Here is a 16340-nt window from a genome sequence, read left to right on the forward strand (position 1 = left end):
AGGACTGAACTCTGAAACCACTGCTGTAACCTGTTTAACCCAGTGCAGGAGACCATGGCCCATACCTACAAGGCAGGCACCAGTCCAAGATGGTATGTCAGTCCACTCACACAGGGACAATTTAGAACAGAGAACAGCCCATGCATCAGCTGGGACTCTGTGAAAAAGACCTACATGAGAATGTGTGCACTCAGTGTGGGATGTGAGCCCAGGAGGTTGAATCCATGAGGCAGGACAGTTAACCACAACACCAGTGTAACTGTGCAGGCTGGCACCATGCTCCTGTTGTGCTCAGAAGCCTCTCAAACCCGCCATCTTTGTTAGTCATTAAACCGAGATGAGTCTGGCAAATAAGGACAATTACACATAGCAAAGGGTAGGTGTAAAAAGGTGAACAGTACATTTATTTAAAACCATTCAAATAATCTGTCCAATGTGCAGAGCAAACTTCAAAATATAAATATCCATTAAAACACTGACAATCTGTGAGTTTAAAACCCAGAATTAAAATGACAGTAAAAACCAATACAGTCATTGCGTCCTCAATGTTCCTTCCAGTCTTAGATGAGCCCAGCACAACTCCCTCTTCATCTCCCCTGCTCCCCCATTACTCACTCAGCCTGTGGAGACATCAGCGGCCGTGTTCTTCACCACCTCTAGCGGTATTGGCCAGAGCACCCAGACTCGTTTTTCTCCCATCATCCTTTTCACTCCCCTGACGTGCCTTGGATCCCTGGGGAGGACTTAAACCACGATTGTACCCGCTCCCCTAGAATAATCAGTGGGGACGATCCTCCCCTAGAGCACTGATCCTTTTCTCCACTGCAGGGCCAATGACTGCATTGCCTCTCATACACCAGCTGGCTGGCTCGTCCTGCCTCTCCACCCAGTACTGCTCCCATAACTCTCTTTCTGTTCTTTTTTCTGTTTTTCCCCCTCTCTGTCGTGCAGGCTCCTCATATACTGCCTCTCTAATTGAGCACAAGTGTAATAAGCTGCCTCCTCCATGGCACCATTGAGACAACTGACTGATCTGCCTGCCTCTTCATGCGTGTGTGCCGTGGTCAACCAGTGCCTCAATTAACCATGGACTGAAACGCACTCACACACACCCATCCCTATTTGGAGCCTACAATTTTGGGGTGTGATTACTTATTTAAGCCACTTATCACAACTACCACCACCACCATCCTCATGGTCCACCAAAGATCATGTCACAATAGGCCACTTTTCCACTGATGTTCAATTGCAGACTTCATGCACATAATCTTAGCAAGTTGGAAGTAGCTGGCTGCCCACTTCTATGTCATGTAATGTGATGTACCCTAGTGAATCACTCCAACTAGTTTCTATTTATTCATAAAAAGTTCTGTGGAAAATAAATGAACACTGATTTAGCAATGTACAATTACAGTGGCACAGTTGTTAGTTCTGTTGGCCTTGTTCTAGAGACCTGGGCTAGACTACCAGCTTAACAATTACAGTATCTTTGTGGAGTTTGTATGTTCTCCTGAAGTCAGCGTGCATTTTTTCCAACATGGGAAACATGTTTGCTTTGGCTTAAATAACAAAATGAATTGATAACCCTAAAGGAGTCCTCATAGGGACTCATCACCTAAAAGGAAGCAAAAGCAGCACCAGAGAAAGATGACACGGTTAGAATATTTTAAGGCATTTTGCAAAATTTCTGACTTGCTCCACACCTATCATTTTAACCACATCCTGAAATTGATGAAAATAAACTCACGAGGTTAGTGACATCTGGCATCTTTTTCTAAATCATGACCTTTATCTTGACCATCAACAGATGAAATGAAAGACAAAGTAGCACCTGCGGCAATCAGTTAGCAGCAAAACTCTCAGCCTCAGGGTCACCATCAAAAAAAAAGACTCGATGGAGAAGCTGGCTGTGTTCCCTCTCTTGATTGTTGCCTATGCATTTGTAACTCATGAAGGTGAGTCTGTCCATTTTAAATGTTTTACTAGCTGAATAATTGTAATATTTAGAGGTGCTTTATGTTGATAATATTAAAAATGCCCAATTTGACAGGTGATTGTTTTGAAATTGTTGGTGGAAGAGAGGTCCTGCCTCACTCAAGACCCTACATGGCTTACCTTAATACATTGTGTGGCGGAGCTTTGATTAAACCAAACTGGGTGCTGTCGGCGGCACACTGCAAAAAGTGAGTACTGCCATATCTGAGGTGTTATGTGTTTTTGGGGTGGATGAAGAATTTCAGTTATTATACTCTTGTATCTTTTTGGGATGATGTCAGCAAATGAGGACATACAAGGGGATCTACAATGAAAGTCTTGATAACAGGTACAAGAGGACCAGCTAAGAGAAAGAAATCAATACAGAATGTGAGGTAGTTAGGAGACCAAACAAATAAAGATAAAATAACAGTTAAGCAAATGGGAACTAAGGACACAGAAGAGAACTGTAAAATGAGCAACACGTAATACTGAGATTAAAGCTCTCAATTTGGTGTAATTATAGTTCATTTTGAATTAGATTTTTTGTAGTTGAAATTGTTTAAGGTCATTCTATTGGTGTCCTTCCCAGTTATTTCTGTGATACTTTGGTTACATTTAACTGGGTGCCAACAGCTACAAACTGATGGATATGTGTGCAGAAGGCTTCACCTTTAATATCATCCATTTATTTGGTGTCCAAAAGAGTTATTCATGAATGCTTTGAAATCAGGTTTCATTTTTTGTTTTTGTCCAGCACCTCCTGACTCACAGGTATTAGGATTCGCTCACATATCATCTACTATTCGACTTGGCTTGATGTTTAGTTATGCAAGAAGTCACGTTTTTTGGGGTACCCCTTATTTTTGGCCCACTAGATCCAAAACCTCCTAATTTTTTGGACCATAGGTTATGCAAGTAATTAAATCCTTTTGATAAAGAGTAAACCAATAGGAATCCTCAGCAAAAATTATTATAAACACTTGAAGTTTTGTATGTCACATTAACTGAACCGAAGGGTCCACCCTCTAATGGGATATGAACAGTCAAAATTACTCCTTTTTACAGAACTTTGAAAAAATTGGGATGTGGATTTTCCTTTATGCTATTTTGACATTGCTGATCATGAATATGATGATATTTTTTATATTTAATTCTGTACTGGTGGTCATAGCTCTCTAAGAGCCACTCCTAGAAGATTAAAAATGGCAAATCTCTAACATAAACATGTGGGGTATTGTTTTAGACTATTTCTAGGGCAGTGATTCTGATCATGATGTTACCATCTGAGAAGCTTTGACCATCTTACTCCCAAAATCAACCCTATTGTTGACAGCAGTAGCTCTCTTATTACAAAAGCTTGAAGTCATTGTTTCAATGTTTATTTAAATATATATTTTTTAACTTCTGTCTAATTTTAATTTATCCTTGTGGACAAATATAGTATAATCTGATCTATTTTTGATTGTTGATTCTTTGCTAGGGATTTAGCCCTCTAGGGATCTCTATCAGAGGGTGAGAAATGACAAATCTCTATTATAATCAACAACATTTAGACTTTAAACTTTAAGCTGAAGCACACATTTTAATATTTCAAATATTTAACACAACTTTTAGTAGTTTTTTAGCATGTACTTCTACCTCATGCAGTAAATCGATATACATTTCCTATGAACACCCCAAATTACGGTGAATTATACTAATTCAGCCTTTTTTTAATGATTGTTTCTCATTTCTGTTGTGCACAAGAGTCTCTCCAAGAATCAGTTTAGTTTATTATTTTTTTATTTTTTTATATACTGCTATTCACTGTGTGCAGCCTCAGAGTGCTGTGACAAATTCATAGGCATAAACAAATATAAACTTTACAAATTACTAATTACGTAATAAGTACACATAAAGACACATACTTGTTTTAATAGACAGGAATACAATATTATTTAAAACTGATTAACATAAATGTCCATTAATTCATTGTTGAACTATAATTAATCATAATAATAATAATTTTTTACATTTATATAACACTTTTCTCACTACACAAAGCACTTTTCACAGTGAGTGAGCAGCCACTTCAACCACCACTAATGTGCAGCATCAACCTGGATGATGAGATGGCAGCCACACATTATCAGTTAGGTGGTGAAGGGTTGAGAGAGACAGCTAATTAGAGACCGGAGATGATTATGGGGTGAGAATGACCAGGCTGTGGTGGGCAGTTTAGCCAAAATATCGGAATATCTTTAATGATCACCGAGTGTCAGGACCTTGATTTTATGTCTCATCTGAAGGATGGCACCATGTTTACAGCACAGTGTCCCCTGTCACAGAACTGGGTCATTGGGATCCACATTCAGACCACAGGCATGTCATAAAGGCACCTGCTAGCCTGCTGGCCTCACCAACACCATTTCCAGGAGCACCCCAAGCTTTTCCTGATTGCTCTCCTATCCAAGCACTGGCTGAACCCAAACATGCTTAGCTTCAAGTGGATAACTTGGTCAGAAGCCTCCCTGGAGAAAATGAACTTCTAAGGGGTCCATAATCAGTTATAACAGACAATATCAAAGACAGTCAGACACAGTTAGAGACCTGAAGACCTCAGCCAACTTGGGCAATTAGCTTGTTGGGTTGAACGGCCTGTTCTTGTCACAACTGTTCATATGTTCTAAAGTTCCAACTGACCACCTACAGTATTTACTGCTGGCTATTCTACAGTACAGTTTGTGCTGTTAATGTTGTTTTCAATGCTATTTCTCTTGAAAATCTACTGTGCTCTTGGAAATACAGTAGACATAAGGGCGGGATGGGCCACAGGACATCCTTAAGGCAAGATCAGTCTATTGGAAGACACATCAGAGTATCAGCAACATTTCACATGCAATAAGATAAACTAAGTATTACATTATTGAATGCCACGGAATGTCCAATCCAAGTACATAAATTCATTTAAGGAGTTAAAACATCTACGGTGGTTCAGAAAGTACTACCTTTCTGCACACTTTATTGTGTTGTTTTATTTTAAATGGAAAGTGAAGGGGTCGGAATACTTTTCTGAACCACTGCATGCCTATTACAAAGGGTCTTAATCTTGATAATCCAGTTTTCTGCACCCATACTCATTTGGTAAATTGGCGACTGTAAACTGGCTCAGGGTGAGTGACAGTCACTGGAGACCTTTAGCTGTCCCCTATGCACACACACGTGACAACAGATAGATCAATTCTCAGGAAGGGAATTTCACTTACTTCACTAGCAGTATAGAACATTTAGTCATAGTGCAAACCAGTAAACGAAATTGCAAACTATTCTATAAGTGTTAAGCACAGGGCTATACACAAAATACAAACAGTGACTATTTAATATGCAGTAGAACCTTGGAACCCAAATGTCTCCAGACTTAAACCATTCAGAACATGAACAGGTTGTTTGATTTTTTTCTGCCAACAAACAATCAAAAACATCAGAACACAAACCTCCTGATAAAACTTTTATAGATCAAGAGGCGGCTTTGAAGAGCTGAGACAAAGCCAAACAGGCCTGTGTCAACTGTATAAAAAATTAGCAGGAGACAGTATTTCTGAGTCAATCATTTGCGAAAGGTATAAATAAGCAATCAGCAATCACTTTAGGGGTCTGGAATGGATTAATCCTATTTACATTATTTCTTAAGGGTAAATTCGGTTTGAAACTCGACCAGCCTTCTAGAACGGATTAAGTTTGTGTTCCGAGGTTCTATGCCAACGTGTAAGGTTTAACTGGTGGGATGATTTAATAGTTATATTAATGGTATACTTCATGAGGGTATGCAGTACATATTGAAAATGGATAGACAGCATCCCTCTATCTAACTATCTGTTCCATGATGGAATGGCATATTGTCCGGGGTTGTTTCCCACCTTCTGCCTAAATCTGAATTTAAGCAGATTTCAGAAAGCACATATATATGATTGAATCTATTTGTCTATATATACAGAGATGACTTTATATTTCCAGTCCCACTTGCAAAGCAGCTAAATAAATGTCTTGTTAGTTTGAGCCCACTGTCTCTCTTTTTGAATCAGGTGGGGTGACATCATCGAGGAGATGAAATGAAATCAGACATTGCTTCATATTAAATCAGTTCCAAAGGACTAATATTGAAACAACATGTGGTATTTCATTTTTCTCATAAATGAACACGATGCAGTTAATCAAGTTTTGACTGTAGATGAGCCTGGTGGCACAGCAGTAGTTGTGTTTTCTTTCACATTCCAGTGAACTGCATTTCATTTCCTGGATGTGGTGAGCTCTGTGTAGGGTTTTGTTCTTTCATGTGCCCTTCATGTACCACTTTTTTTTTTCCTTCTTCTTCCCTGGGTACTGTTGGAAATATGCTGATTGGTGACAATAAAGCTTTGGTGTGTATGTACATGTGCTCCTCAACTTGACTGACACCACCATCCAGGGTTTATATTTTAATTTCTAGTGGCCCACAAATCTGAACTGAAACTTTTTGTAAAGGATTTGATGGAATCTTTGGAATCACACACCTGTATAATGCAAGTTTGTTTAAGGTATGCTAAAAAAAGATAGAATTTTACCTTTTTGTGCATTCTATGTTTCCATTTCTCACTTTTTTTAAGACTGAAAACTATTCAAGTAACACTCGGAGCTCATTCACGAAAGGACAATGAAAACACCAAACAGAAATTTCAAGTGAAGACAGTTGTTGTCCATCCTCACTTTAACTTTGCAACATATTCCAATGATCTCATGCTCCTTCAGGTATGCATTTTATCTATCCAGTTCTTAGAAGGCTTCCATTCACAAAAGTGAAATGAACACAATATTTATTGGTTGGTTATACATTAGACAGTGAATTTTAGGCAGTGTAGTGCTGGTGGAAAAAGAGATTGACACCAATTTCTGAATAATTCCTGTGGTCACTTAGCCGGCCTGCGCCCCAACTGGAAAAAAACAAAAGAAATGTGTCTCAGATGTAGTAAGTCACCTTTGAAAAAGGCGGATTCTTTTTGGATTCTTCTTTAATTTTTTATGTACTTTTCTACAGTAATCAATATCTTCTAGATGTCCTTTAAGGGTTTTTCAGGCCCAAGAAATACATTTCTGCAGTTTGACATTTTTGCAGTTTGTGTTTTACCTAAAAGCTTTATTAAAAAGTTCCTTATTTGTTATGATATCTTTTAACACCATTTTGTATGAGCAATGGGCGTATCCTTCATTACTTAGGTAATATTTCCCATGATTCACTGGTATGGTTAGACATCATCAGTGCGACTATTTAAGGATTGCCCTTTTTCATCCCAATTTAACTGTTACTGGATATTAACCTGTGAACCTGTTGTTGATCACCTCCTTGAATGTTGTGACTTAAATTGATTTCTTTCCTTGAAATTTTGGTTTATGATTTTGGGTTTGCCCTTTTTGTTTTGAAGAAAGATAAGGTTGCCTTCTGGTAAACAAACTTTGTGCACCTCTGGTTGTGTTTTCTCTTCCAGCCCTTTTCAAAAATCGTTTTTTGTTTTTAGTTCTGGTAGTACAACTGCCATTTTCATCCATCAAAGTTGAGATGGTGGACTCTAACAAGTATTGTGTTTAAATTGGTGAATCATCAGTAGAGTGGACATAAATATTTGGCCACCAAGGGCCACATTTTCAGCAGACACTTCAATTGCAGACTTCTGATACTGAATTCAAAGCTTCTTGAATTAAAGGAACACTCCACCAAAAATATTTTTTTATATGTTACCCATCCCATGTAATTTGTAGTGATAGGAAAGAAAAAATGTTAATCTCATATTTTCATGTAGAGAGGAAATGTATGATATAATACAAGCCAACAGTGACCAATGCTGTACAATGTTAAAAAAAAGAAAAAAACTTTTTTTTTAAATCTCATGTGAAATGCATTGCATAATTTAAATTTTATCTACTAGTATGCTCAAAAGTGCAAAACGTGCATTTTTTTGCTAAAATATTGTCAAATAGATACCCCTGAAAAATCAGCACATATCATAAACAGGAGACACATAGGATTACCTTTTTGAATGGCAGGTCCACCTCACACCTTCATTCATTGGTCAAGAGTCCTCTCTTCAATTCAAAAGACAAAGCAATGTGATTTTAGGTTCCTGCTTATGATGTGCACTGGTTTTTTAGGAAGTATTGATTTAACTATCCATCCATCCATTTTCCGACCTGTTGAATCCAAACACAGGGGTCTGCTGGAGCCAATCCCAGCCAACATAGGGCACAAGGCAAGAACCAATCCCAGGCAGGGTGCCAACCCACCACAGGACACACACACCCACACCCCTAGCGACAATTTAGAATCGCCAATCCACCTAACCTGCATGTCTTTAGACAGTGGGAGGAAACCGGAGCGCCCTGAGGAAACCCATGCAGACAACATGCAAACTCCACGCAGGGAGGACCCGGGAAGTGAACTCGAGTCTCATAACTGTGAAGCTGCAGCGCTACCACTGCGCCACCATGCCACCCTCGATTTAACCATAATTTAGAAAATAAAAATGCATGTGTTTTGGACATTTTTTATACAGCTAGATAACTGACGTGAATAATGTGGCACAAGTAACATGAGATTTTATTCTTTGGTCCATGGACTTTTTCACATTATTTGCAATTGAAGAACATTGGTCACAATGGGTTTGTATTATATTGTAAACTCTTTTTATCACTGTTCTATATAAAAACACCAGAGTAAAAAGTTTTCTTGGCCATCGCTACAAATGATGTGGGATAAATAACATATTTAAATATATATATAATATATATATATATATATATAATTTTTGGTTGGAGTATTCCTTTAAAGAAACCACTTGATGTAGTCATTCTGGCAAATTTTTTCTTACACCACTGATGCACAGAGCCATAATTTTCAGGATATGTTTAAATATAATTCACCATTCACAAAACAGCAATTGCTACAGCCCACCATCTCAGCTTTGCTGGGTGAAAACAGTTTTCTTGTCAAGGTGTATTTCATGTTTATGTGTTCCATATTATGGTGTGTTTAGTGTCACTGAAATATATAATTAAAAAATATTTAAACAAATACATACATATATGAGCAACAAAAGCATATTTACATACTATATAATTTTCTAAGCCTGTTTAATCCTGAGTGGGGTCGCAGGTCGCTTTAGTCTATCCCAGCAAGCATAAGGAATATTGCCTCTGGACAGACACAATGCCATTGAAGGGTAAAAAACATATTTCATCACACATTTATTTATGCTCACATATCATTTTGTTTGTCATCCCATTTTTATTTGCATATTTAGCTAATTTTGTCTGAAATATTCATCAAAGGTTTTGGCTGTTTTGAACCTGACAAAAGTCTGCCTAATCTCACTCCATTAAAAGTAATTCCAGTATTGATTAAAATATTCAATTACACCCGCTGGTTTCTATAGATAGAAAAATCTAAATCAAATTTTATTTATAAAGCACATTAAAAACAGCCATACTGAACCAAAGTGCTGAACAAGATAAGCTATAAGAAACAATTAAAATATTGTAAATTTGAGAATGAAACAACAATGATGAAGAGTTAGGATACCATCCTGGTCACCCAGTAAAATTGGATTGAAAAAATGAAAAAATTGTTTTGGAGACATCTTTACAGATGTGAGTTCACAACAGAACTGACAAAGATGGCAGAACTTCCAATTTTAAGTGCTTCTGGCGGGTTCAGGTGGACAGACACCGTGAGCGACATCATATGTGTTATAGCTGTGAATCATTCAGTCTGTAGAGGGAGAGAGAAAAGGGCATTGGGACACAGCGCCAACACCTGGAGCAGCAGTAGAATTACAGTCACTAGAGCCCTTCAGCTGTACCCTATGCACATTCGTATGACAATACTGTATATATACGCACAACAAAATCACAAACATGACAAACTATACATAAAATATACGTACACTTAAAATATTCAAGCACATACAGTACACACTCATAATCGTAAAAGGTACATGAAACAACCCATACAAACATTAAAGGCCAGTGAAAAGAAATAAGTCCTTAATGATGAATTAACAGTAACAAACGTTGGGGCAGATATAATAATATAATATAATATAATATAATATAATATAATATAATATAATATAATATAATAAGTTAAGGAATTCCAAAGAGAGGGAGTGGCCACCACAAAAGCCACATTTGTCAATAGACAAGCAGCAGCATTCTGGATTAGTTGCAGGCGTCATAATGATGTGTGATCAATACCTAAATCGAAAAAAGGTTTCTGGGACTGAAAAAATGTAATAAATGTGAGAAACCATACTTCCTGATTTTAACAAAGCTGTGTCTTGTTTCAGGTTGATCATGTTAAAATAAAATGTTATCTTTATGATATGCATAAAATGTTTGTATTAATTTAAACCTCTGATTTGTATTTTCAAAAGCTGAACCAAAGTGCGATCTTGAACAAATTTGTTTCAACTCTTCCACTACCCCATTCTGGAAAAGATGTCAGAGCAGGAATCAAATGCAGTGTTGCAGGATGGGGTGCTGTCAGGTTTGGCAACCAAATGGAAGACAAACTGCGAGAAGTAAATGTAACCGTCATAGACAGACAAACATGCAATGGCCCCGATTACTATGAACAAATTGAAATATCAAGGAGCATGCTGTGTGCTGGAGACCCTAAAGGAGGAAAAGACTCCTGCTGGGTAAGATCTCAGTCTCTTTACCTTTTCCTTATCCATTTCCTTTTTTATTTTTCCTTCTTTCATATAAGCCTACTGGACCATGTATGCTTACTAATATGATCACTCTCTTCTACTGGACTTTAAATGCTGCACTCTGGCCAATGCAAGCACAGACAGATGGAAACCCCAGAAGACAGACATGGGGCGAGTTTTCTATTGGTTTAGATACATTTTTCGTTTGGTTGAAGGGATTTTGCTGGGATTCCCAGAGTTTATTGTCATTTTTTGGATAAGAGTTAGTTTCTGTTGGTGGTTTGTTTTTCTTTTATTTATCCAAGTTGTGTTCTGTTGTGTTTTGTGGTGTTTAGTTTGAGTGGAGTCGCTTCAATGGTCCCTGCATGCGGCTGACAGTAGATTCTTAGGCAAGGGTACGTTGGTCGATGGAGAATTGATCCTTCCTTTAAAGGGCTGCAAATGCCCAAGAGCAGAGGTTTTAATCTGGTTAATAGCCCTACATTTTTTTCTTTTTTTTGCTTATATTTTTGCTCTTGTGTGTATGTTTTCTTTTGATTGTATTTCACTGTAAATATGTATTGTAGTAATTCAGCAGGTTACAAAATGGCATGACATGATTTCAGCTATTTCTCCCCACACCTTTGTGTATTTCTTGTATACACTTTATTTTTTATTTCTAATTTAACCCTAATCCCTCAGTCTTTTTCTTTTACTTTTGCACCCTAATGCACATTACTGATTTTCCCTGCAGGAAGTAACACTACATAGACACCCACCCCGCTCTCGTCACTACAAACTGCCCTTTCCTGTGTGTTCATTTATTCATGTAAGACTAAAGTTATGCATGTTCCAAGCATCTTGGAGGAATGTACCAAACACTTTTTCCATCTCCAAAGCGGGTTTAAGACTGCTGCGGTGGGCTGGCACCCTGCCCGGGGTTTGTTTCCTGCCTTGCACCCTGCGTTGGCTGGGATTGGCTCCAGTAGACCCACGTGACCCTGTAGTTTGGATATAGCGGGTTGGAAAATGGATGGTTGGATCACTAAAACTGTCATCATAATTGGCAAAGTGGCTATCATATTGCCAGAACAAGCACATTGTTATAATTTATTTCATTTTTCTTTTTTTCATTTTTTTCATTCATTTATTTAATATTTCTTAAGTTTTCCTTACACTACAAAATTCATCATAGTGTTGTTGTTCTGCTGTCAGAATATCACTTGGAGGTTCCATTTTGAAGTTGATTTCTTTATCATCTTGTTTAACGCCATATTTTTTTTGGGACCATGGGTGCCACCATTTTGTGGCTTTTATGTTGTTCTTTTTCATGGGGATTCTTCCATGGTGCATTGGGGCTTCACTGTTTGTAATGTCATCAATATAACAGTATAAATATCCTTCAAAAACAGTATCTGAGATTAGCGACTCACTTTCCTTGATTTTTTCATTACTGGTTATTGAAACAAAGCTCTGCCTTTTGGTTTACACTTTGGCTCCGCTATTCTCTCTTTCTGACCTGTGGTTCTCACCATCACTTCGCCTGGACTGCATTCTTTCTCCTATGCCTCACTCCTATTTTTGAATTGCCTGCCACTTTCAAAGCCAGTATAGAAAACACACATCTCACAGCTCAATAAAATGTCTACTTTTATGATGATGATGATTATGTTTGATGATTTTATTTTTCACTGAAAAAATTTATTGGCACACTAAATAACAGGTAAGCACATGAGGAACAATTGTAGGTCAGTGTTTCCAGACAAGGACTAAACACATTTCTTCCTTCGTCGATGGTGTGAATTTCTCTATTCATGACATGTTTGGTAAAGCGAACCTCTGTTTCACCACAAATTCAGTTTTGCACAATAACTGCCTCATTACTATTCTTCCCATTTGATCTATATATGCTTTCTTTTCAATTTTAATAAATTTAATCAAAGAAAAATTCTCAAAATTTAGAGGATTTCATCCTTTTCTTTTCCAGGGAGATTCAGGAAGCCCTTTGCTGTGTTACGAAGGCTGTGATTTGATCTATCGAGGGATTGTCTCCTTTGGTATAAATTGTGGAGTGGCTCATAAACCAGGCGTGTACACACTCCTTACAGAAGAATATCTCAGGTGGATTCAACAAACGATTCAGCATTACGAATGATGACATATTTCTATCATTTCTTTACAAATTCATGTACTGACTTTCTGAGATCCTCTGCTTACCTGAAGTTTGTGCCATCTTATATGATTTAATAAAATGAAAATTAAAGCAAAAATCAATATACAGTCACCGTTTTTTTCCTTCAATATTAAAGAATATATATTTTTTGTGGTCAAGCTTTTAGTGATGAAATGAAACAGGAATACAGTAAAAGCAAGCCAACAATAATAAATGATTTTGGGGGCTATGTAAGAACAAAAAGAAAACACACACCCCGTACCCTTCCCCATCTAAAAGAGTCAATGAGTAAACTGGCACACACACACAGCAGTGCAAGGTGAAGGGGGCGGGGTCTCGGGGGGGTTATAGGAAAGGTGGGTGGGAGAAACTTCCTCATGGAACAACACCTAACCAGCTCTTTACTAACTGAACAGTATGAAGCCAGTTGTGGATAGTAGAGCCAGAAGATAGATAGATAGATAGATAGATAGATAGATAGATAGATAGATAGATAGATAGATAGATAGATAGATAGTGTGGAAAAATAAAGATGTAATGTCTTGAAATTCTTGTGCAACTAAAGTCATAAGACAAAGCTTTTCCCTATAAAAGATTTGGGACACCGACCCCTCAGGGATAGATAGATAGATAGATAGATAGATAGATAGATAGATAGATAAAAAGAAAGAAAACACTTGACTTCACTATCCCAGTCCCAGTGAGGCATTACACAAATTTATTGCTGTTGGTATAAAGGAGCCCCCAGTTGCATTTCTTGACACACTTCTGCTGAATAATCCATTAGCTAAAAGTCCTCAGTGTTAGTGTATCATGGAAAGGAAGTGCCAAATATAAGCATATGCTTGGGTAACGTGTGTAAACAGAATGAAATAAGAATGAAAAATCAGTGTGGTGTCACAAGATGAAACAGAATTTTTCACTTTGTTATTTTTCTTTCTTATTAGCTACTGTTTATGTTTCACAAATATAATTTACATATTTAGAACCAAAACCATTGGAATATTTTCCAATGATTACCATCTCACCCCTACGAATTCCAATAGAAAATGTGACATTCGATTGCAAGGAAATATGCAAGATCTGACTTGTAAGGCACAGAATTTTCTGTTCCAAGTGCAAACTACAAAGTAACTCAAATAGATTATTTTATTGAAAATACATTTATATTCTGATTTTTGCTTAATAACAAAATTAATCCAATTAGTATATTCAGATAACACCCTGATTTTATAGATAGATAGATAGATAGATAGATAGATAGATAGATAGATAGATAGATAGATAGATAGATAGATACTTTATTAATCCCAAGGGGAAATTCACATATTCCAGCAGCAGCAGAACAGTATTAAATTAAAAAGGTATAACAGACAGACAATAATTTTGTATAATATTAACGTTTAACCCCCAGGTGGAATTGAAGAGTCGCATAGTGTGGGGGAGGAACGATCTCCTCAGTCTGTCAGTGGAGCAGGATGTTGACAGCAGTCTGGTGCTGAAGCTGCTCCTCTGTCTGGAGATGATCCTGTTCAGTGGATGCAGTGGATTTTCCATTATTGACAAGAGCCTGCTCAGTGCTCATCGCTTTGCCATGTATGTCAAACTGTCCAGCTCCGTGTCTACAATAGAGCCTGCCTTCCTCACCAGTTTGTCCAGGCATGAGGTGTCCTTCTTCTTCATGCTGCCTCCCCAGCACACCACCGCGTAGAAGAGGGCGCTCGCCACAACCGTCTGATAGAACATCTGCAGCATCTTATTGCAGATGTTGAAAGACGCCAGCCTTCTAAGGAAGTATAGTCGGCTCTGTCCTTTCTTACACAGAGCATCACTATTGGCAGTCCAGTCCAATTTATCATCCAGCTGCACTCCCAAGTATTTATAGGTCTGTACCCTCTGCACAAAGTCACTTCTGATGATCACAGGGTCATTGAGGGGCCTGGGCCTCCTAAAATCCACCACTAGCTCCTTGGTTTACCTGGTGTTCAGGTGTGAAACATAATTCTTACAGCACCACTGTCTCTGTCCAAAGTGGGAGAGGGATCGGTGTAGCATATAGATGATGGCATCCTCCGCTCCCACCTTCTCCTGGTATGTGAACTGTGCAGAAGGGCATGGTAGACCTGTGGCTTTAGGTGGTGAAGCAGCAGCCTCTCCATGGTCTTCATCACATGTAACATCAGAGCGACAGGCCGGAAGTTGTTCAGCTCTCTAGGACGTGATACCTTTGCGACTGGGGTGATACAAGATGTTTTCCAAAGCCTCGGGACTCTCCCCTGTTCCAGGCTCAGGTTGAAAATGAGCTGTAGAGGACTTCCCAGCTACAATGCACAGACCTTCAGCAGTCGTGGTGATACTCCATCTGGACCCGCTGCTTTGCTGGCACAAAGTCTCCTCAGCTCTCTGCTTACCTGGGCTGCTGTAATTGTGGGTTGGGGGAAACTCTCTCCTGTGCTGGTATCAGCAGAAGAATGGGTGGAGGGTGCAGTACTCCGAGGTGAGCGTGGGTTAGGGTGGTCAAAATCTGTTGAAGAAGTTGTTCATCTAGTTTGCTCTCTCCACATCTCTATCAATGGTGGCACCCCGCTTCGAACTGCAGTCAGTGATGATCTTCATCCCATCCCACACTTCCTTCATGCTGCTATTCTGTAACTTCTGCTCCAGCTTTCTCCTCTAATGCTCCTTCGCCGCCCTGAGCTGGACTCGGAGTTCCTTCTGCACGCACTTCAGCTCATGCTGATCACCGCCTATAAAAGCCCTTTTTTTCTGGTTCAAAAGGCCCTTGATGTTATTTGTAATCCATGGCTTGTTGTTAGCATAGCAGCGTACGGTTCTTACTGGAACTACAATGTCCATACAGAAGTTGATTTAGTCAGTAGTGCAGTCAGCAACCTCCTTAATGTTCTCACTATGTGATCCCTGAAGCTCATTGTATCATACAGTTTGTGATTTCTGTGCTCATTGAAAACATTGCAGTTAAAAATCCATGAAAATATCTCTTATACAGTCATTTGCTCACAACATCCAAAACACACACATTTTGCTAAAATATAGTTAAATAAATACTTCTGAAAGTAAATACTTTTGAATTGAAGACCATTGACCATTTAATGAAGGGTAAAGGTGGATCTTCAGAAGTTACATCCCATTTGAATGAGCTTCACATTCACTTCTTTTATTTTCCTCACAAAGATACTAGCCATCTTATTAAAGTTCATCCATCCACACCAAATCTATGGCACCCTGGATAGCAGAATTATAGACAGTCTGTTCATGATCAAGGACTCCATCCACTATGTGAAGACCAGGAGAAGGTCTTTAAACACATGTCATACAAGTTCATGAGCAAACTCTCATGTATTTGTAAAAATGCACTTTCAACAAATGCTAAATAAAGAACCATTTTTGATAATCATGTTGGTCTCTTCTTTACAAACAACATAAATGCTTCAATATTTATAATAAACAGATTACATAAAATCTTTTTAGTACTG

At 38.3% G+C, this 16340-nt stretch overlaps 1 protein-coding gene across 1 annotated transcript; it reads left to right on the top strand.

The window, feature by feature from the left end:
• The first annotated feature begins 1823 nt into the window (after window positions 1–1823).
• LOC120528553 (granzyme A-like) lies at window positions 1824–12923 on the top strand. Its single transcript, XM_039752732.1, has 5 exons — window positions 1824–1955; window positions 2051–2183; window positions 6600–6741; window positions 10416–10682; window positions 12661–12923. The coding sequence occupies exons 1-5, from the start codon at window positions 1895–1897 to the stop codon at window positions 12826–12828; spliced, it is 771 nt and encodes a 256-aa protein (XP_039608666.1). The 5' UTR covers window positions 1824–1894; the 3' UTR covers window positions 12829–12923.
• Window positions 12924–16340: the final 3417 nt, after the last annotated feature.

The sequence above is a fragment of the Polypterus senegalus genome, chromosome 4, assembly GCF_016835505.1.
Source record: "Polypterus senegalus isolate Bchr_013 chromosome 4, ASM1683550v1, whole genome shotgun sequence".
Lineage (NCBI taxonomy): Eukaryota > Metazoa > Chordata > Cladistia > Polypteriformes > Polypteridae > Polypterus > Polypterus senegalus.

Bases quoted from the DNA above. Each gene is read 5' to 3' on its own strand.
- LOC120528553 (XM_039752732.1), top strand. From the start codon at position 1,895: ATGGAGAAGCTGGCTGTGTTCCCTCTCTTGATTGTTGCCTATGCATTT. The intron at 1,956-2,050 runs GTGAGTCTGTCC...CCAATTTGACAG, and splicing joins TGCATTTGTAACTCATGAAG to GTGATTGTTTTGAAATTGTT. The intron at 2,184-6,599 runs GTGAGTACTGCC...ACTTTTTTTAAG, and splicing joins TCGGCGGCACACTGCAAAAA to ACTGAAAACTATTCAAGTAA.